The sequence below is a fragment of the Photinus pyralis genome, unplaced genomic scaffold (genome assembly GCF_008802855.1).
Source record: "Photinus pyralis isolate 1611_PpyrPB1 unplaced genomic scaffold, Ppyr1.3 Ppyr1.4_LG6, whole genome shotgun sequence".
Taxonomy (NCBI): Eukaryota; Metazoa; Arthropoda; class Insecta; order Coleoptera; family Lampyridae; genus Photinus; species Photinus pyralis.
Genome location: NW_022170663.1, coordinates 41,059,098 through 41,080,720, shown reverse-complemented (window position 1 = coordinate 41,080,720; position 21,623 = coordinate 41,059,098). Strand labels below are relative to the sequence as shown.

At 35.1% G+C, this 21,623-nt stretch overlaps 3 protein-coding genes and 2 long non-coding RNA genes across 5 annotated transcripts; 4 read left to right on the top strand and 1 right to left on the bottom strand.

Annotated features, from left to right (window-relative positions):
* Positions 1-1,503: 1,503 nt before the first annotated feature.
* Positions 1,504-2,323, top strand: LOC116174719 (39S ribosomal protein L38, mitochondrial-like). The gene is made up of 3 exons (XM_031492691.1): positions 1,504-1,752; positions 1,805-1,941; positions 1,986-2,323. Exons 1-3 carry the CDS (start codon positions 1,637-1,639, stop codon positions 2,276-2,278), a joined length of 546 nt encoding a protein of 181 aa, XP_031348551.1. The 5' UTR covers positions 1,504-1,636; the 3' UTR covers positions 2,279-2,323.
* A 1,733-nt stretch (positions 2,324-4,056) lies between these two features.
* On the top strand, positions 4,057-4,540 carry LOC116174720. The gene is made up of 3 exons (XR_004146152.1): positions 4,057-4,132; positions 4,187-4,328; positions 4,394-4,540. It is a non-coding gene; the product is annotated as an uncharacterized LOC116174720 (long non-coding RNA).
* A 4,917-nt stretch (positions 4,541-9,457) lies between these two features.
* Positions 9,458-9,635, top strand: LOC116172939. The gene is made up of 2 exons (XR_004145808.1): positions 9,458-9,495; positions 9,543-9,635. It is a non-coding gene; the product is annotated as an uncharacterized LOC116172939 (long non-coding RNA).
* Positions 9,636-11,021: 1,386 nt separating this feature from the next.
* LOC116173747 (interaptin) lies at positions 11,022-19,120 on the top strand. The gene is made up of 2 exons (XM_031491422.1): positions 11,022-11,629; positions 17,735-19,120. The coding sequence occupies exons 1-2, from the start codon at positions 11,181-11,183 to the stop codon at positions 18,840-18,842; spliced, it is 1,557 nt and encodes a 518-aa protein (XP_031347282.1). The 5' UTR covers positions 11,022-11,180; the 3' UTR covers positions 18,843-19,120.
* An 829-nt stretch (positions 19,121-19,949) lies between these two features.
* On the bottom strand, positions 19,950-20,819 carry LOC116173748. Its single transcript, XM_031491423.1, has 2 exons — positions 20,523-20,819; positions 19,950-20,470 (listed from the first exon to the last, which is right to left on the bottom strand). The coding sequence occupies exons 1-2, from the start codon at positions 20,647-20,649 to the stop codon at positions 20,079-20,081; spliced, it is 519 nt and encodes a 172-aa protein (XP_031347283.1). The 5' UTR covers positions 20,650-20,819; the 3' UTR covers positions 19,950-20,078.
* Positions 20,820-21,623: the final 804 nt, after the last annotated feature.

Below are 21,623 nucleotides of genomic sequence, written 5' to 3'. Positions count from 1 at the left end.
GTTTACAATACTTTTTGCGTAATTAATGATCTAGTAAATGTCCGCTTTGTTTATATGCATAATGGGTTATGACGTCATCGTCGCTGCGCATAGTTCGTCGCTAACTTCCTACACTTGAAGGAAATTTCTTTTTCTTGCCGCTGTGACTCATGAAACTGCTCGAACTACCTTCGGCTGACTCTCCCTCGATCTGCTTGAATTTCAGCTCTTCGCTCAGCAACTTACTTTTTACAAAGTCAAGAGTTACTTTGCAGTTTTCTTGCGAGAACAGTATGTCGATGGCTGTGACAACACTTTGATATTGTGGCTTTGTGATTGACGCTAGCAGTTGTGAAATGACTTCCAAGTTGTCCATTTTTCCCCCTGCATTTCTTAGCTCAGTCACTGTTTTTTCAAATTCCACAATGTAATTACTCAGTGAGTCGGTTCCACTAAACTTCATGTTCCGCAGCTTCCTCTGTAGTTGCACTTGAGAAGCCACACCGGTCTTGAGATACGTACGGTTCAGAGTGTCTACGATCTCTTTAGCTGTGGTCTTAGCTTTGATCATCTCGAGAACGTTGTCGGCTAAACAATTTACAATCAGGTTTCGTGCCTTTATATCCTGCTTAACGAACTTCGCACGTTCTTCCACATCGGTAGGTGCTTCGTTGTTTAAGGTATCAAGAACCCCGTGATGTTCTAATAGCAGCCTCATTCTGAACTCCCAATTTGAATATCCCTGTCCATCGAAGGGTTTAATGCCGATGGGCATAATGTTCTGAGACGCCATTTTCAACACACGCGAATGTAGGACACACGTTTTAATTTTCCACTTTAATACAACTCTATCACGACTAATTCACCAAAACTACAGTTAACGAGACTGGGCCCATAACCTATAGAATGTCATTCAGGCGAAAATAACGTAACACCGAGTTTTCTCATTAAAGTATAATTGGAAATGCTACCAAAACGTTCAGTACAATGAACTCGTCTGCATCCATGCATAAACGCATAACATTAACAATGGAATAATGCATTGCCACGCCACCTATTATAAACAAAGTTAAATGGTAATATATTACAGGGGCGCAATAAGGCGGAATTGTACTTCAATATTTATTTTTATTTTATTTATTTTATTTTATTGCCTTTATTTTATAGTGGGCGGAGTGTTAGCAATTTGCTACTCTTCCCACTCAACCCACTATACAATCACAAACAGCCATGCCTTACCTGGGATTCGAACCCAGGACCCTTGTAGCCAAAGTTAGAGCTTCTAACGTAAGCTCTTCTGAGCTACGCAGGTATTATTCAAGAGTAATTTGGTTGTGGCTAATTTGAGTACATACGTACAGAATAATGGAAGCAATTTAATAATGGGCCATTGTAAGAGGACTCATGTGTAAATTATGCTGTTTGTGAAAGTGAATTAAATCAGTTTGCCCAAATTACAAAAGACTCTAAACTTACAGAGTTCGTAAATGATTATATTATAAACAGTATTCATTTCAAGAATAGTAAAAAATAATGTTACAACTATTTTAGTGACTATTAATAACTTCTTTTTAATGTTGAGTGACTAACACTACTCATTTGTACGTGTTGCAGAGGTAATATTCCAGGAAGTAATATTGGAAACGGTGATATAATTATGGACTACTTACAACCGTTTCCCCCGCGAGGGACTGGTCTTCATAGGTATATTTTTATATTGTATAAACAGGAGGGACATGTTGACTACTCATCATTGAAAAAATCTTCGCCATGGTTGGTTGGTATTATAGGTTTGAACGATTTTCTCCTCAGTACTTCGTTACAGTTACAATCTAAAGGACCGGACTTTCAACACCTTTACCTTTTATAGAGATCGTCAGGATATTTTAACACCGGCAGGTTTGGCCTTTTTCCAATCCGACTGGGACAGCACTCTTACTGACTTCTATCACAAATGTTTAAGTAAGTGCGGCGATCAGTACGAATAGGCTAACAATAAGTTGCAGATATGCGAGAACCTGTCTTCGAATATGATTTTCCTAAACCGTACATAAGACCTCAGGAATGGTTTCCGAAACGAAAGCCTTTTAATATATACATGGATAAGTATAGGGATCCGAAGCAGATTAATAAAGAATTTTTGATGCGCAAATTGAAACATGTGCATCCGTTCAAGCCCCCTCCAAAACCGTTACCGTATCCGAATGCGGTTGTTTTTGAGGGTTATTATCCTTCGTGGCTGAAAACGGAAATCACTAAATCGAGATTAAGGTGGGGAAGAATTAACGACATTGAATAAGTGATTACATTTTTCAAATAAAATCTGTACAAAAATCTTTTTTTCATTCCCTTATGGTTTCTAGTCGTTTCTTGCCAGCTGCTCGACCTGTAAGATTTCAAAATGTTATCCTTACTGAGATCCTTACTCTGTCTCTTTTGTTCTCGTACTTCTAAGTAATACTTTTAAGTAAATGTGCAGGTAGCATTTCTACTTGTACCACACGCTCTTTCTTCAAGTGTAAAGCACATTTTTATACAGCGCGTAAATTTTTACTCTGGACATACAAATCGCTTGCATATAAAACTCCCTACGGTCAATTCTAAAATATACATTTCAAATGCCCCTTAAGATATGCAACCAATCTTACTACCGACTATTTTATTATAGGATTTATAAATTGTCATATAATCCCAATGAATTCACTGTATAATCCCAAGCAGCACATTTAAAATCCTTTACAAACTTTATGTTTTAAAAGATGTTGTTTGAAGTAGTGTTTATTATTTGTCCCATACCCACAAGTAGTACATTTAAAATCGTTAGAAACTTTATGTGTTAAAAGATGTTGCTTGAAGTTGCTTTTATAATTTGTCTCATAATCACAATCCGGACATTTAAAATCCTTTGAAACTCTATGTTTTAAGATATGTTGCTTGAAGCTGCTTTTATAATTTGTTCCATAATCACAATCGGCACATTTAAAATCCATAGACACTTTATGTTTTAAAAGATGTAGTTTGAAGTTGATTTTATCATTTGTCTCATAATTACAATTAGCACATTTAAGATCCTTCAAAACTTTGTGTATTAAAAGATGTCGTTTGAGGAGCTGTTTATTATTGGTTCCATAATCACAAGTAGCACATTTAAGATCCTTCGAAATTTTATGTTTTAAAAGATGTTGTTTGAAGTTGCTCTTATCATTTGTCCCGTAATCACAATGGGCACATTTAAAATCTTTAGAAATTTTGTGTTTTAAACGGTGTTGTCTAAACTTATATCTCTCGTTTGTCTCATAATCACATTCATCACATTTAAAATCCTTTTTATGTGTTAAAAGATGTTTTTGTAAGTTGCCTTTATAATTACAATCACCACATTTAAAATCTTTCAAAACTTTATGATTTAAAAGATGTCGTTTGAAGTTGCATTTAACATTCGTCTGATAATCACAATTAGCACATTTAAAATCCTTAGAAACTTTATGTTTTAAAAGATGTTGTTTAAAGTTGCCTTTATAATTTGTCCCATAATTACAAACACCGCATTTAAAATCTTTTGAAACTTTATGATTTAAAAAATGACGTTTGATGTAGCGTTTATTGTTTGTCCCATAACCACAATCAGCACATTTAAAATCCTTAGAAACTTTATGTTTTAAAAGATGTCCTTTGAGGTTGCGTTTATCACTTGTCTCATAATCACAATTCCCACATTTAAACTCTTTAGACCCTGTTTTGCATAGAGTCAAAAAGTGACATTGCAAGTCAGAATGTTGCTGTACTTCTTCATTAGAAAGAGATGTAGAACATGGTGTACTAATGCCACTAATGATAACTTCGTCCTTTATTGTCACCAATACTTCGTTGTTTACTGAAATGTGTCTCTGAAGAAAAGAATGGATTTCTTCTTCTTGTTTTGGTTCAATTTTAATATGTAGTGCGTCATCTCCATCCATACCTAATAACAATAATGTATGCGATATGCGATCAAAAATGAGTTGCTGCGAGTGACCTTTGCAATTTTTGTTTACATGGGAAACCGTACTTAACTTGAACTTTCAAAGGTGACTAGACAGCAACTCATTTTTGATCGCCAGTTACTTGTAAATGTGTTAAAAATCAGTTTTGGGGTTATCAAAAGTCTATTTTGGTACAATACACTCTAATTCACTTGAAATTCACACGACTAAATATTTTATTCAAGGTACTTGGGCATAGTTCGAATTATACAGCTCTTTCTTGATTAAATTCGACTTACAGAGGTAACTGTGATAGTAAACAGATGCTACACCGGGTATGATTCACAGACATGTTGCAACCTGTAGCCATGGTTCCAACTTACAGAGGTCTGTTGAGAAAACTTCGAGATGTAGACGTAAACTAAACTGGATTCTGTTTGGTAATTTTTTAGATTTAGACAGGATTCCCAGAGGGATTAAAGATTGAAAACACACAACTAGCTAGAGCCGACTGTATTAAACAATAAAAAGCGAGCAACCAGACAGTACTTACTTTCTGAGTAACACAGTAACAGAATTTGTTGAATAAAGAGTTTCACCACGCCACCAATAATTATTTTTATTTTCTTTGTTTATTCAAACCTTATTTTGTTATAACAATGGGCGCGTTCATAACACACAACCACAGACCATAAAGGTAGGTTTACACATGAATCATGATTGCTAAAATCTTGAACAATCAGCAATGAACAAAAAAGTTTTTTGATCACGAATTCCTAACCTATAAATGTAAGGATATTTTTACTCAAATGTTAGGTTAGTCAATATTTGTAATTAAAGAGGAGCATAATCGTGCAAGTACTTTTACTTGTATTTAAATTATTTTCATAATCCCAACACAAATACGTAATTCGAATGCAAATTTGAACTCTTAAATTCGCGCGTTCTTCCTGTTCTTTCGGTAATAGTTATTTACATAATAAGTCATGAAAGTGGTCGTTTACATGACGCGGAGGCTTATTGAAAAGTACGAGGACGCGCAGCGTCCGAGTATCTCTTTAATGCCTCCAAGTCAGGTGGACTCCCTTTCATGACGTATTATGTATAAAATTTTACCTGAAACCGCAACATGTAGATAACTTTTCCAAATTAAATTATTCATATGTGTGAAATTTTGATACCTAATCACGCATGTTAAAGTCACTTTATTTAATTGTTTCCATAGAGATTTCAATCATAGTCATTTTTAATGCAGTTTGCAGTTTATGCTTTGTACTTTTCAACTATACAGTCTTTATAACTAGGTACAAAAGCAGTAGTGCAATATTCGCTCCCCACAAAATCAAGAAAGAGATACGAAAAGGCGTACAAACCTTTTAATGACTGGCGCAAAACTAAAGGAATAATTACTTCCACACATATTCCATTAATTGTTAGTAATTAAAAGACCATTATCCTTTGTGTAGGTGTATTAATATTTAAAAATATCCACATAGTCTGCATTATAAATATCCAATCGTTGATTGAATAACTTATTCAATGATCTAATTGTTATTTTGCATGTACTAGGACTGTAATGGGAGTCAGGCAAAAATATTACAGTACTAGTCAGGTAAAGATTAACTTTCTAATGTCAAAATAGCCCTGAAATTTAGATTTTCTTGACGGTTTCAGGTAAACGTAATTATACGAACCACGATTTTGAATTCATGTTCGCGCTTTCGCGGAAGTAGCCGAAAGAAAGCGCATCCAGTCTCCATATGATATTAGCATTCTTGGCAACGCTGCATTTTATTTAGATCAGTGGTTGAGAATCGTGTCCAGTTTTTTTATAAATGAAAGTGTTTTATTATGTTTACTACTGGTAAGTATGTACTTTTCACCGAGCATTAGATTTTCATTCATTTTAATTACCATTGGAAGGATAATAAAGTTTGTATTGGTCCAAGATCCGAGCACTACTAAATGTTACACATACTGTTTTTAATATCATTTGAATATCTTTAGGACCATTTCATAAACGCCTGATTGGTCCCGATGAGACGGGCCATTGTTTAAGTTTACTTTTTCACGCGTACCATCAGTCGACCGATCAAATACCTAAGCAGGGGCATCGGTCTAGCCCCTGTGATCAGAACACATTCCAGCCATTGAATTAAGTGAGGGTTTCATATGTGTGCCTTCGAACAGTTGGCTATGGAATAACAGCATTCCACCATTTGTGTCATTTAAAAAAAAGGTGGCAAAACACAAGTACTTATAGATAGTACTGTAGTTTGTGCAGTAGAAAAGAGAAAAACAATTTGGGATAGGGGATCAGAAGATTATAAAAAAATCGGAAACTAAAAAGTACTGCTTGGAATGGCAAAGCAAAAAGTGACAACGCGTTATTATGCGCTATGCATGTAAATTTTTGCAACTGACCAAACGCATGCATGGTGTTCAGGATTAAACTAAACATGACATCACTGCCAATTGTGATGAAGGGCAATGTCCCTGTGCATACTAACACTACCCTTTAACAAATTTTGTTACTCGGAAAGTAAGTAACCTCTGATGGCTCTGGGATCTCACTCTGTATTGTTTAATAGCAAAATATTTTTTTAACACATTTATTTATAACATTATTGTTAGGTATGGAAGGAGATAATGACACACTACTTATTAAAATCGAACCGAAACAAGAAGAAGAAATCAATTCCATTCTTCAGGGACACATTTCAGTAAGCAACGAAGTTTTGGTGACAATAAAGGACGAAGTTGCCATTAGTACACCATGTTCAACATCAGTTTATAATGAAGAAGTAGAGCAACACTATGACTTTCAACGTCACCGTTTAACGCAATGCAAAACAGTATCTAAAAAGTTTAAATGTGCTGATTGTGATTATGCGACAAACTATAAAAGCAACTTGAAGCAACATCTTTCAACACATAAAGTTTCTAAGGATTTTAAATGTGGTACTTGTGATTATGGGACAAATAATAAACACCTCCTCAAACAACATCTTTTAAAACATAAAGTTTCTAAGGATTTTAAATGTGCTACTTGTGATTATAGCACACACTATAAACCACTCTTCAAACAACATCTTTTAAAACATAAAGTTTCCAAGGATTTTAAATGTGCTACTTGTGATTATGGAACAAATAATAAACACCTCCTCAAACAACATCTTTTAAAACATAAAGTTTTTAAGGATTTTAAATGTGCTACTTGTGATTATGACACAAATTATAAGCAACTTTTCAAACGACATCTTTTAATACATAGAGGTGCTACTTATAATGATGATGGGACAAATAATAAACACTTCGTCAAACAGCATTTTTTAACCCATAAAGTTTCGAACGAGGTTTCGAAGGATTTTAAATGTCCTGATTGTGTTTATGGGACCAATGATAAATACCTCTTCAAACGACATCTTCTAACCCATAAAGAAGTGAAGGATTTTAAATGTGTTAATTGTGATTATGGGACAAATGATAAATACTTCTTCAAACGACATCTTTTAATCCATAAAGTTTTGAAGGATTTTAAATGTGCTGATTGTAATTATGGGACAAATAATAAATACATCTTCAAGCAACATCTTTTAAAACATAAACTTTCTAATGATTTTAAATGTGCTACTTGTGATTATGAGACAAATGATAAATACAACTTCAAATCTCATCTTTTAAAGCATAAAGCTTCTAAGGATTTTAAATGTACTACTTGTGATTATGGCACTAATTATAAAAACCTCTTCAAAAAACATATTTTAAAACATAAAGGTTCTACTAAGTTTAAGTGTGCTACTTGTGATTATGAGACAAATAATAAATACAACTTCAAATCTCATCTTTTAAAACATGAAGCTTCTAAGAAATTTAAATGTGCTACTTGTGATTTTGGCACTAATTATAAACATCTCCTAAAAAAACATGTTTTAAAACATGAAGGTCCCACTGACTTTAAGTGTGCTACTTGTGATTATAGGACAAATGTTAAATACAACTTCAAATCTCATCTTTTAAAACATAAAGTTTCTAAGGATTTTAAATGTACTACTTGTGATTATGGCACTAATTATAAAAACCTCTTCAAAAAACATTTTAAAACATAAAGGTTCTACTGAGTTTAAGTGTGCTACTTGTGATTATGAGACAAATAATAAATACAACTTCAAACAACATCTTTTAAAACATAAAGCTTCTAAGAAATTTAAATGTACTACTTGTGATTTTGGCACTAATTATAAACATCTCCTAAAAAAACATTTTTTAAAACATGAAGGTTCCACTGACTTTAAGTGTGTTACTTGTGATTATAGGACAAATGTTAAATACAACTTCAAATCTCATCTTTTAAACCATGAAGTTTCTACTATTTTCAAATGTAATACTTGTGATTATGGGACAAATGATAAACAACTCTTCCAACAGCATATTTTAACCCATCAAGTTTCGAAGGATTTTAAATGTACTAATTGTGATTATGAGACAAATGTTAAACGCTACCTCCAACAACATGTTTTAAAACATAAAGTTTCTACAGATTTTAAGTGTGCCGATTGTGAATATGGGACAAATCTTAAATGCAACTTGACACGACATCTTTTAACGCATATATTTTCTAAGAAGTTTAAATGCGCTGATTGTGGTTATGAGACAAATTATAAATCCGATCTTAAAAAACACATTTTAAAACATAAAGTTGCTAAGGATTTGAAATGTGCTCATTGTGATTATGAGACAAATTATAAAAGCAGCTTCAAACAACATCTTTTAAAACATAACGTTTCCAAGGATTTTAAATGTGCCGTTTGTGATTATGAGACAGTATAAATCCGTATAAAGTTTCTAAAAATTGTTGATGTGTTGAGGGCGCATGCGCAAAAAACAATATTCAAATTAATTATGACAGCCAGATCTGTATTTGTTTTAGGAAGTTGCATAAAATTAGGCGCCCTTCGGAAGATATTGTCATTTAGAAGTAGACATAGGGACAAACAATACACGTAAATCCCTATGTCTACTGTTTAATAAATAGCACTGCAGATATAAAACTAATAGAAATTTGACAGTAAAGCTGACTTTTACTAACAAACTTAGGTAGAGCACCCAGAACAAAAAACTTAGAAGGGAAACGTAAACGGGAACAACTGAGTACAAATGGAATTAGTTTGGAGAACATTCAATAGATGGCGCATAGTTAGCGTGCGTGTTAAAGTTACTTCAATCTAGTGACTTTAGTACGTGTCGCCATTATGACAGTTGAATTTTGAATTTTGATTGACGGCTTATTGTGCTTTAAGTATAATTACTATTCATTATTACAATGAATTATGCATATACAAATCGAGAACGTAAATGTTGTGTGACAAATTGTGAAGACGTATCACAAAAATGGAGCCCGAAGTTTTTATGGAATTGGTTTAGAATATAATGTGGAAGAAATTTACACAAAAGTTTTTGGTTTGTGAACGTCATTTTTCTGGTTGCGCTTTAGAACCTGGAACACGAAGAGGTTTAAAGCGTGTGGCAGTTCGCACATTATTATCTTTAGCAGGTAACACTAATTGAATTGTAATAAATTGCTACATATTTTGTTTTTAGAACAATCTTGAGAGTATCATAAAGCAGAGTTCCATGAAGTTGATCTTGTATCTTGTATATCCATATTAAATTAAATATAACTCCTTGGTTGGATTAATTGGAGTTGTTACTTATAAAACAAGTGGTCTGTACCCTTTGAAGCCCCTGACTGCTGTGCATCGGCATTAAACTGAATTTATCTGGATCCCTATCAAACAAAATTGGACTTCACTGGCTGGATTCATTTACCTTTTAGGTTTCAGCTAGTCAAATCCAATGTTATTGTTACAGATCCGGAGAAATGCAGTATAATGCGAACGTAGCTTACATTTTAATATTTAAATTTGGCGCCATTCACGCAAAAGCTGCTGAGAACATACACGAGATGGCGCGTCATTTTTACATTACATTAGAGTTTCCATTCTAAGTTTGTTGTTCTATGGTAGAGCAGTATAATTTGCAATATAGAAGACTTCACTTTTTCAGTTTATCATGTGCGCTGTCGTAATGCAGTAATGTGTATTTGTTTATAAAATGCCTGTTTATGTTTCGTGTTCATCAATACATCTATAACTCTGATGCCTTTTTTATCCTTTTTAGATTTGTAAACACGATTACTGTTAATTGGTATGCATTAATTGATCCCTACTGTGTTACAACAAATGATACAATCTGGTGGTGAGCCCAGAGTTACAATAATACAATAGTAAATAGAGGAGCGGTACCAGGACCTGCGCATGGAAAAATAATCCCAAGTAGAGTGGCTAGAAAGAAACCTGGAAAAATTGTAAAAGTATCATAGTAACCATAGTGAAATTTAAACTGATAGATGCAAGTGTGTTTTTACTTTTTTTAATGATATATTTTACATTTCCTGTTTTCGTTAGTATTTTCGTATACGTACGCAAATTATACTAATTGAAATTAGGTTGTCTCATGTGTAAGCAACTTTTTCTAATGTAACTGATTTGGTATGTACATAAAATAATTTTTAATTGATTTTGTTGTTTCCTCCGTATTTAATCAAATGGCATGATATTAAAGGCAATAAAATTCTCTACAAGAAAGCTTCAGTGCAACATTTGCCTAAATTCGTACCATTAGTTTATAAAATAAGCAATATATATGGATTTCTGCCATAAACTCAATGATAAATGTGGAAAAAATGGCGGTTATGAGCATTTGACCACACTGTATCTATAGTCACTGTAGGCAATGACATAAATGCTATCTAGCGGTTCAACATAAAATAAATAACCAAATAACGTTTTATAATTAAGCAACCTTCTGCAGAAACAATGGGTCACAACAGTGTGATAATGTTCTGAAAGGATTGCTACAATCTATTCATCAACACTCTGTATACAATAAAGGTAAAATATTTTATATTTGTAGTTGGCAATGCTCTCTAAAATCTCCCAAACAATAATATTATACTATCGTCTCTGTTCGGTCAAAAGGATATGTATCGCGCTATCTCTTTTTTTAAACTTTTTCATATTTGTTTTATATATAAAAATACCATTTAGGTGAATGTACAGAGAACGTTTTCAAATTAACAATTTTTGTGATCGGTGACCTCTTTTTCTATTTTTCATGCTCGAATAATCATCTTGCCGTCTAAATGTGACACACTTTCCAAATTTTCATTTACAAAAAATGGCAAATGCACAGCCCGAGGAACACGAATATTTTCCGAGAACCGGTCGAGTTAACGAAATGTGCAGAGAATGGGTGGTAAGAGAAGACGGTGCCCTGGCCCATCACTTACAAAGTCAAGAGATAAACGAGCACCTGCAAGGTAATCGCTTTCGGAATGCACTTGTACGCGAGGATTTCCCACACGCGTTAGATGAGCAGTTACGCGAGCAACAGCTTGCCGAACAGGCTGCGGCTGTTTATCATCAAATGCTCGCCGAACAGGAAGAGATAGACACGATGTACGCACAGAAGTTAGCCGATAATTTGGAAAGGGAGGAACGGTCACGAAGGCGTGTGCTTGAATCTCACGATGACATGTTCGTTCGTCAGCTGTTGGATGTGAGCCGTTCACCCACCTCACGCATTCACCAGTCTGAGGAGATAACCACTGCATCGAAAACGTACAGGTATTTCCAGAAATCACAGGTCTTTTTAAAGCGATTTTTTTAATCTCACTGAAATCACTTGTGATGCTCTTTGGCTTTCTTTGATCTTGAGGAAATCACGATTTCTTTTTGTTTTCTTTTCTGATTTGTTTTCAGTATTCTCAAATTTGTTCAGGTAACCTTTTTACCCAGGAAGTGTATTTATAATGCCAAAAACAGTGAATTTTTCTTTTGTATTTCACGGAGTGTTTTTCAGAAAGCATATTATAACAGGTTGAAGGAATCGATGGTTTTACCTACACTTTTGGATATGTCTATGTACCGGCTGACCCAATAAGTCTGTTCCTCGGCCATATCTTGGGAACCGTTTGTCGTTTGGCTTGGGGGTAAAAAAATTATTAGGTAAATCGGTAATGAAGGATCGCTGGAAAATATTTTCAAGTTCTAAAAATGACCAACAGAGGGCGTAACTGCCATCTTGAATTTTAAAATTGCATTTTCTTTCAATTTCGCATAATAAACTAAACATTCTTAAACATTTTTAAAAAGAACCAGTTTATCTATCATTTTCATAAAAACAAAAACTCAGTTAATTCAAAAATAAAGATGGTGTGGGGCGTTCAATTGTTTTTGTAATAACCTGCTTTAACTTCTTAACCGTTTGACCAATTGTAACAAATTTGGTATAAAAGTAACCAGAGAGTAAAAGAGCATTCCTTGGGCAACAAGAATCAACCAAAATATAATTAATTTAGTTGAATCTTTCTCCGCCAGGGGGCTAGTTTTGACACTATAATCCAAAATCCTAAAAAAATCAAATGGAATGATACCAAATAAGACCCAAAGAGGCCAGTGAAAACCGTTTTTCAAAATCTCGTTCCTAACCTCAAATATTGGGAAAATTAGATTAATTAATTAATTAATAAAAACGTATTTCTGATATTTGTCGATGGCCCGAAAGATTGTTTGGAAAATGACCCTACACTTTTAGGTAGGTCTTGGAAAATTAAACAAATGAAACACAATGCATTATAAAATAATAACAGTCGTAGTTTGTAAATTATTCTGTTGTGTTTACATTTAGAAAGTGCAGTTTTTTGAATTTTTAATCTTTTCTAAAATGTCTATTTCTAACCAAGAAGCATTTAATAAGCTGGCGGCGATGGTTCGTGGACGATTCGGATAACGCAAATAGAAGATGCAGCGATGGTCGCATTTTGAAAATACTCAAAATATATCGCCAGCAAAAGATTACAAATTCAAAAAACTGCACTTTCTTTAATGTAAACACAGCAGAATAATGTGCAAATTATGGCTGTTATTATTTTATAATGCATCATGTTTCATTTGTTCAATTTTCCAAGGCTTACCTAAAAGTGTAGGGTCATTTTCCAAACAAATACCAGAAATACGTCAAATAAGATACAGTTTAAGCATTTTTATTAATCAATTAATTAATCATTCTCATTTTCGTAATATTTGAGGTAGGAAGGAGATTTTGAATGTTATTTGGCTACTTTTTCATGAAGAAAAAGCGAGAAAAAGTCATATCATTCCATTTGATTTTTTTAGGATTTTGGGTCATAGTGTCAAAACTAGCCCCCTGGCGGAGGAGGATTCAACTAAATTAACTATATTTTGGTTGATTTTCATTGCCCAAGGAATGCTCTTTTCAACCATACCAAATTTTTAAAAAATCGGTGGTTAAGAAGTTAAAGCAGGTGATTGCAAAAACAATGGAATGCCCCACGCTATCTTTGTTTGTGAAATAACTGAGTTTTTGTTTTTACGAAAATGATAGATAAACTGGTTCTCTTTAAAAATGTGAAAAAAGAATGTTTAGGTAATTATGCGAAATTTAAAGAAAATGCAATTTTAAAATTTAAGATGGCAGTTACGCCCTCTGGTGGTCATTTTTAGAACTTCAAAACATTTTCCAGCGATTCATCATCTTCATAACCGATTTACCCAATAATTTTTTACTCCTAAGTCATATGACGAACGGTTCTCGAGATATGGCCGAAGAACAGTCTTATTGGGTCACCTGGTATATGTAATCTCAGAATTTAACGGTTCATGAGAGTTACGTTACCCATTGTATATATAACTTAAGTAATGAAGGGAATTTTTCTATTTTAAGTGGATGGAAAATGGTCGAATGGGATTGGTTATTTGAGTTAACAGGTTCAAATATAACCAATCATAATGAAAACAGTCAAGGTCTAAGAACTAAGAAGGTTTATCATATTTAATATTTAACGCGTTTTCTTAAACAAATTAAATTCTCTCCCAGGGATACCCCCCCCCCTAGAAAAAGAAATAGATTCCTAATGTACATCCTGGGTATTCCTAACCCCCCAGACCCCTCGATGGGTTATGTATTACACAAACAAAAGATAGTGAGATGGCACTCCCAAGAAAAAATCAGAAAACATTGTTGGGGGAGAAATTGGTTGATTTCATAGTGTTCTAGCTCAGGGTCTCGACAAAAGGATCTACCGGCCTTCTTTCTTACCCCTTATCAAAATGGGAGGGGGGGGGCGTAACTGGTTTTATCCTTCATGCTACTCTTATGAAATGTCTCAACGAAAGGAATTCATTATTTATTATGTTTTAATCTAAAAAGATACCGTATTCTTTTTTTAAAAAAATATAAAAATTCAATATTGATTCAAAAAATTCAAAAATCTGAAAATTCTTTTGTATTTTTTTAATCACTTAGAATTTTTTTAAAGCTCTAATCAGTGCAATCTTTTTTTAATACCATCTTTGGCGTGTTATATTTTTGAAAAAAAAAACGGCATTTTAAAGAAACTTTTGTAATTTGTAACTAAGAAAAGAAATTAACAATTTTTCGATTTTTGTTCATATCTCTTAAGCGAGCGAAAATTTTACCATTTTAAGTGTGACCCAAAAAGAGCACCCTCTATTACTTTTTTATTATACCTGAATCACAATCTCCGTTTTAAACACTCAAATGCGTGCGAAAAAGGACCTTTAAAACACACGTGCTTTAAAGTTGCTAAGTAACGATACTTCAAGTATGACTTTTGAAACTGTCATCTGGATGAAATAAAAAATCCTCTTAGGTCGCTTTCTGTAAATGCAGAACATTTCTTTGGCTTTTGTACCTATCCTTTGGTTGAAGCTTTCACAAACGCGCGTAATTTAGGGTATGCTTCCAAATCTGTTCCACTTTTTAATCGCAGCATTGCTTTAAAGTTTTGAATGAATGCACCAAAATATAGAAGATTTAAATACCTTTGACATTTCCTTCATATATGCCAGCATTATGGATGCATTTAAGACTGTATTCGTAAGTAACTTCCTATTCATCCATGGAAACAACTTTTCATATTCTTTATAATAGGCTTTGCTGGAGTTGGATTTTACACCTACCAACGTTTGTTTAGATTTTACAACGATTTAATGGACGGTGTATTATCTTTTTCAACGGAAATCGTTTAATTCACAAAGGCGATGATTTTTATAAGCAAACGTCAAGTGACATTTCCATGGCAATCGTGAAATTACGAACACCCAGTCCACTTAATTAGACATGTATTCGAGTATAACGTCAATATGACTTCATTGTATTTCCTATTTTTAAATTATACTGCAGGTATAATAAAAAATACTATAAGATACACGTGTATAATTGTCTTTAAAGCACTTGCAACGTTAAAGGCACTCCGCTTTGCGTCGTGCCCTTAAACTCGTTGCGCGTGCTTTAAAGACTTGATTATACACTTGTATCTTAATATACTATTTTGATAGCAGTAACAATTACGGAGACCCTATAAAAGTGTCGAAAATGGTACACAATTCTAGCTTTGTTAATCTCTCAATTTTACGGATACCTATACCTCCATAATATCCACCAATGGCCATATTGCGGATATTCATAAATATTTGCATACGCTTGACCAATAAAATACTAAACCATATTTTTGGGATATGGAATGTGATTTTTTTCAAAATCTTTTGTGTCGGTTCGCTTGTCACTCATAAAAATATACAAATTTGTTCACGGAATAGGTGGGTCGACCTCTTCAGGAATGTTAAATTGACATAAAATTTTTTTTTATACAAAATCCCCAAAACGATCGACTCCTATTTTCTTCAATTGACAGCTGATTTTCTTCTCTTGAAAGGTAGCCGAAAATCAAAAAATTGGATTGTGGAACGTCTTGTGCTATACAATCGGATCTATTGTATCACCTGGTTTTGAAAGATTGTAGACTACTCAAATCAGGAACAAACCGAACTTCCGGTTTCTCGAAATTTGTTTATTCACTGTAATAATTAGACATTGTTCCACAATAGGGAAATGTCAAAATTACCCTTATAACTGTAGCGCAATGAAACGTGCTGTAACCACAACTCTTATGGTAACAATTTATTTAAAGGCGATCACCCTGCTCCAATAATGTAACAAAACAAAAGTGTTCGCGCACGTGGCAAGAATGTGACGTATTCGCACTGTGTTTACGGTTAAACATAAATCAGTCGCTACCCGACGAAGTTCCACTTTTGCATAAATACGTCACTTAGTATTATTGGTTTTGCTTGTAATGGCAATTCACAATGAATTTAAAAAGCGCGCACGACAATAATTTCGTCAAAATGGCGGCGCAGTTTTCCCTTGGAATTCGCCGATTAACTTCAATTTTCGCAATAAAATATACTTAATTAAGCGACTGACGATTCCTTCTTACACTTCGATTATACGGCTTCGTCTAGAACCTCTAATTGAAAATGAAATTTTACGCGCTCAACACACTAGTTTTGTTTCGAAAATTTGGCAAAGAATCCTCTCCCACCCAATTTTTAGTTATGTACTCGCTGGATTAAAAACTTTGAAACGGACCCAACGAAAACCAAGCGTAAACTCTGTTTTTAGCGCATTTTTTAAGAATTAAAAAAAATGTGCTATTGTTTGCGGTTTGTCCGCCCGTCCCGGACCCACTTCTACTGTTTTGAACTACCTACTTCTAGGGGAATAATGGTCCTAGAGTCCTGGAATTTTTTGCAGTAGGTAGCCTATACCTTTAAGGTGTGCCAGACGGCTATCAAATTTCGCTGTCTAAAAGCCCCCCCAAGAATTATTTCCTGAGATGCTGTTTTTGAAAGTAAAACGTGCATAACTTTTACAGACGACAACCAATTGGTCTCAGATTTTGCATACGAATGCCTTTAGTGGTGCCAAATTAAACTGTAGGAAATGGGGGGGGGGGGGGGGACATGCTCTACGCTTCATGGTATTCTAATGAAACGTCTCATCGAAATAAATTGGTTTGTACAAACTATAATTTTCCCGTGCGACTCTTTTTCGAGATCAGTGAGCGACGGGGCCTGAGGGATGGGGGGAGGGGGTTAAAAATGAATTTTATCTCTCATTGTATTCTAATTAAAGGTCTCAACGAAAGGCACAGTTTTCTACAAACTGCTGCCCTTCTTTTTGTCCTCTTATCAAAGTACTGTGTGAAGTGGGGGGGGGGGGGGGGGGGAGTGGAACTAGTTTTATCCTTCATGGTACTCTAATGAAAGGTCTCAACAAAAGGAATTAATTTATACTAACCATAGTCTTCCTCCTCGATCCCTTGTCGTGATCGGTTATAATTCCTTATATCTTAAGAGTGAATTGTCAAAGGAAAGTACCTACAAAGGGCGATTGGGACGTTTGGAAGAAATATAACCATTGGGCATTTAAATAAAATTTGATACATAGTCACTTGGAATAAAAGCAAATGTAGTGCCATTTTCCAAATTTGGTTTTGTGTAGGATGTGCAGTGCCAAGTTTCTTATTTATGGAAGAAATTTCGTAGGCGTGTTTAAAAAAATGCGCTTTATTAGTATCTGCACATGAGTTGTGCATAATTTGTACTTGTTTACACATGTGAAGGTATAATGTGCCTCATGCTCCGTCAGAGCGGTTTTTAGAACCGGCAACACTGTCGCGTTTTGATTCGTATCTGTGTGTGCGCTTGTTTCTTATCTTAACGCGCTTCATTCTCTCGCATATTAGTTCTGTTCTTTTTCATTATGAAGCAGTAGATACCTGTTACAAAAGCATTTGTATTTATTTCTACGATTTCTTTAATAAAACGTACGCGTATTTCCAGAGTGGACACCCCCCCACATCAGTCCCATCAACGAAACTCTGACCATTTGTCATCACCACAAAGGCCTGAAAAGAGTCGTCGTCAAGCGTTACCAATGCCACTGCCGGATAATAGCAATTACTCAGAGCCATGCACAGATGCCGAACATGGTGCTGTAGGCGATAATTATCTTTACATTGAACCGTACAAACCCGCAGATCTGATTAATCAGCTTGATCGCATCGAAATTGCCGAGCTAGGTTTACCATTAGAAGAAATTAGTGAACGTGAAAGGCAGCAGTTGAAGGACGAGCAATTAGCCCGTGAATTACAAGAACAAGAGAACAATAGCGAACAGTCACAACTCAACCGCGATCGTATGCTGGCGATTGAAGCTCAAGACAAAGAATTAGCAAAATTGTTACAAGAACGGGAACGTCAAAAAGCGAAACGTGCGAGAGAACGTGCCAAACAAAAGGCGCTTGCGAAAAAACAAGCCCAGGTCCAAGATGCGCATCAAATTATGCCCGACGATTCCTATTCCCATCCCGCCGATTTACTACAACCACCTCAGAATGTAAATATGATTCACACTCGTACCGATTCCCTACCAGTCGACGACGACTTAAATTACAGCTTTCCAGCCGACTTGGTCTCGCACAAACTCGATCACAACTTAAAACAAAATTATTCGCCACAAAAAAGCTTTCAGCGCGACACGAAAATTTTAAACTGCCCCGACAACCCCCCGGATAACAGTCAACAATCCTCACCTGCGAGACCCACTCAGCTGGATTTAAAATCGTTAAACTATCCGAACAAGACGAGGTACTCTGAGGTGCAAGCGCACCTTCAATCGTCGGCGCAACATACGAACATTGCGATGGCCATCGATCCCACGTACAATCGTCGAAGTCAACACTTGGTGCCTTATTACGATACCTCATCGAGCACGGTTACCACGAGCACGTCGAGCAGTAGTCCCGGCATGCTGCTGCCCCCTCCAGATCTACCGGAAGAAGACGACAGTCCCATTCCTCCCTACATGCCGATTCAGGGACAGCGTCGCACTTCGTCTTTAGAAAAGAAAACCAAGAAGAAGGCAAAGGACGGTTGTAAGCAACAATGAGACTGTTGGAGGCGAAGCAACTCATGGGCACGTAGGTATTTAGTGCCTTACCTTAAACACCAAATTGCTGATTTAGTTTACATTTTAATGAAACAGTACTGAATCAAACTGTGCCATTATTGCATTTGTAGCATAATGCATGGCATATCAAAATAATCTCAATATAATAACCAAAAATATACAATTTACCTAATTTTATATTTTTATATTTACGGTGTAGGACAGTATGTATATAGGAGATACCAGTGTGTTTATATAAATATATTTTTTCCATTACAGTCGTATTATGTCTACTTTACTGTTAATAATATGCACCGGAGGTAAAATATATTCATCACAAGCGCATTTAACTCCTGAGACAAAGTCAAAGGAACCTATCCTGGCCTTACAATGTGGACAGTTTAGTTTGCCTTTTGACCAATGTGCATCGACAACTATGGAGTGTATCCAGTCAGGTAACTGTTCCTCATCAATGTAAAAGAGATTCTCTTCCAATATACTGCTACAAGACTGTGGTTCATTTGAACCTTTCACGCCATGTGCATTAATAAGTGTTGCACATTCCCCGTTGCCTAATATGCTATTGCGACAACGTTTACATTTTATAGATACCATAATTCAAAACTATTACATTTACAATACAAATGCTAATCTTGTTTCAACTTTAATAGCATTTTTGTTTTTAAGTTTTGTAAAGAGAGGTTATGGTTCACTTTTCTGTAAATGTGTCTCTTATGCCGTACCGTGACAAAAAAGAGTGGTGACTAGGGTATAGGTAATGAGCTCTACAACTTTTTGAGGTAATTCGCAATAGCACACATCAAGAGAGGGCGCTGTGCTTTATAAGTATGGCCGCTTGTTTGAGGACAGCTGATTCATTTGTGTATGGATCACATAAGAGATCAGTTGTATTTTACAAACCTTTCGTTTTCGAAATATGCACATTATCAGTATTAGTGACTTATTAACGTATGTGGGTGTTGGCATTCGACCTTTGAAGGAAGGCAAGGCAGTGTTAGAAGCTAAACACATAATATGTGGTTTGTGGTAAACAAAATGATGCGATTGTAGCACTGTGCTTGCAGACCTCGAAATTAACAGACCATCCACATAAAATAACATTTAATTTTCATTAAAGTCAACAAAATCCTCTTGCGAACACAGAAGGTATAGTTCCTATTACTTGTTGCAAACTGTACACTTAAGTATTTGCGATTACGATTACGTTGAACAACGTCACATTGGAAATTCCTGTGCAGAATTTAATTCTGTAGTCATTGTTGATAATGTCTGCAATGCTAAACTCACGCTGATCTGATCTAAATACGTATTTACTTGAACAGAAACGTCCTTATACAACACATTCAAAGAACTTTCAGTCTCACAACACATTTCATTAACCGGCTTTTCTTCTTTAGTTTGCGTGTTTGCCTCGGTGTTTGCTAATAAAAGAAGCGTGTCGGCTGCTTCCAAACGCACAGCTTTTTCTAACAGTTGTTGTCGACGGACGTAGCGGTCTTCACGTTTTGCCTTAGTTTCATGATTAACTGCCGATTGATGCCGTATTTGAGGTAAATTTCTGCTAGGACAGGCAGTCTTCTTTAAACATTTACGTTTATGTGCAACGTCTAAAAAAAGTAAAATTCATAAAGAAGCACATCATCAAATTACTGCGGTTACCTGGTAAAATATAATCCTCTTTTGTAAAGTTACCACTACAAACTTTCATTGTATTTATGGGTTTGTCTATTCCTAAAAGAATTTTCCATTTTTTCCTACTCAGAGCATTTTTGGGGAATCCGTGCATTGAGACACTACACGCATAATCATTTCTACACTGAGGAACTGAGCAATAATGATTACTTTTTGTTATTTTTGTGTATTCACGTTTATTACAACGTCCATTTTTATCCTCAAACAGATAGTTCTAAAGTTGACCGCTAAGCGGAGACTCTTTAGTGTGCGCTTGCGAATAGGTAATCAATTGAAGTTCAAGATACAAATCAGTATAAAAATGAATTAATTAATTAATTGGCAACAAGCTGATTGCATATGCAACAAATATACATTAATGCAATTGTTTGCTTGTTAGATGTGTAATTTAAAGACGGATTCCCTCTAGGGGTTGGAACCAGAACCGAATGCATTTATAGACTTCTGACTTAGAACCGGAACCATTATTTAAGAAGTTATGATAACCGGAACAGATACCGCGGTACCGTTATTATTAGCACCAAAGAACCGGTACCTATTTTTCGGTTCCCTCTCTTTTGAAGGTAGAGTCGACACGTTGCGCTTAGCGAGAGAGAAATTCGTGTTTTATTTTTGCTCTTAAAATGTACTTCTGAAGTGTTGGTGTTAAAAACTTTTCTTAGATTTAACATTATTCAATTTGCTTATATAGGTAGCAAACAAATAGCATCATAATTTTACTCCCTCGCCGCTGAAGCGACTCAGTTCGTTAATCTTCCTCGAGAATAATAGCTATCATTATTGACTCGTAATATAATAGACTATATTAAATCTTGCTCATTCAAATCATCAGCCCTCATTTAATTAATTTAGAAATTTTGTACAAGGATATAGCATAGCACGGAAGTCGCCATCATATTACTTCCTTTGCGCTGGTCAGTTATGTCGACTTGAGTTATCATAAAACAGAAGAGACGATGTCAACGCTTTTCGCCCCCACTCTTATAACTTCGTTTTGATCTATTTCCGTCTCGTGCCCTTTTAATGCAACGTTCTGTCCTTTTATTTTTTACTCGTCATTTCATGAAA

Excerpts from the sequence above, each read along its gene's own strand:
- LOC116174719 (XM_031492691.1), top strand. The coding sequence starts at position 1,637 with ATGGACTACTTACAACCGTTTCCCCCGCGAGGGACTGGTCTTCATAGG. Across the intron at positions 1,753-1,804 it reads TTGAAAAAATCTTCGCCATG|TTACAATCTAAAGGACCGGA; the intron begins GTTGGTTGGTAT and ends ACTTCGTTACAG. Across the intron at positions 1,942-1,985 it reads CTTCTATCACAAATGTTTAA|ATATGCGAGAACCTGTCTTC; the intron begins GTAAGTGCGGCG and ends AATAAGTTGCAG.
- LOC116173747 (XM_031491422.1), top strand. The coding sequence starts at position 11,181 with ATGGCAAATGCACAGCCCGAGGAACACGAATATTTTCCGAGAACCGGT. Across the intron at positions 11,630-17,734 it reads ACTGCATCGAAAACGTACAG|AGTGGACACCCCCCCACATC; the intron begins GTATTTCCAGAA and ends GCGTATTTCCAG.
- LOC116173748 (XM_031491423.1), bottom strand. The coding sequence starts at position 20,649 with ATGCACGGATTCCCCAAAAATGCTCTGAGTAGGAAAAAATGGAAAATT. Across the intron at positions 20,471-20,522 it reads AGAGGATTATATTTTACCAG|ACGTTGCACATAAACGTAAA; the intron begins GTAACCGCAGTA and ends TACTTTTTTTAG.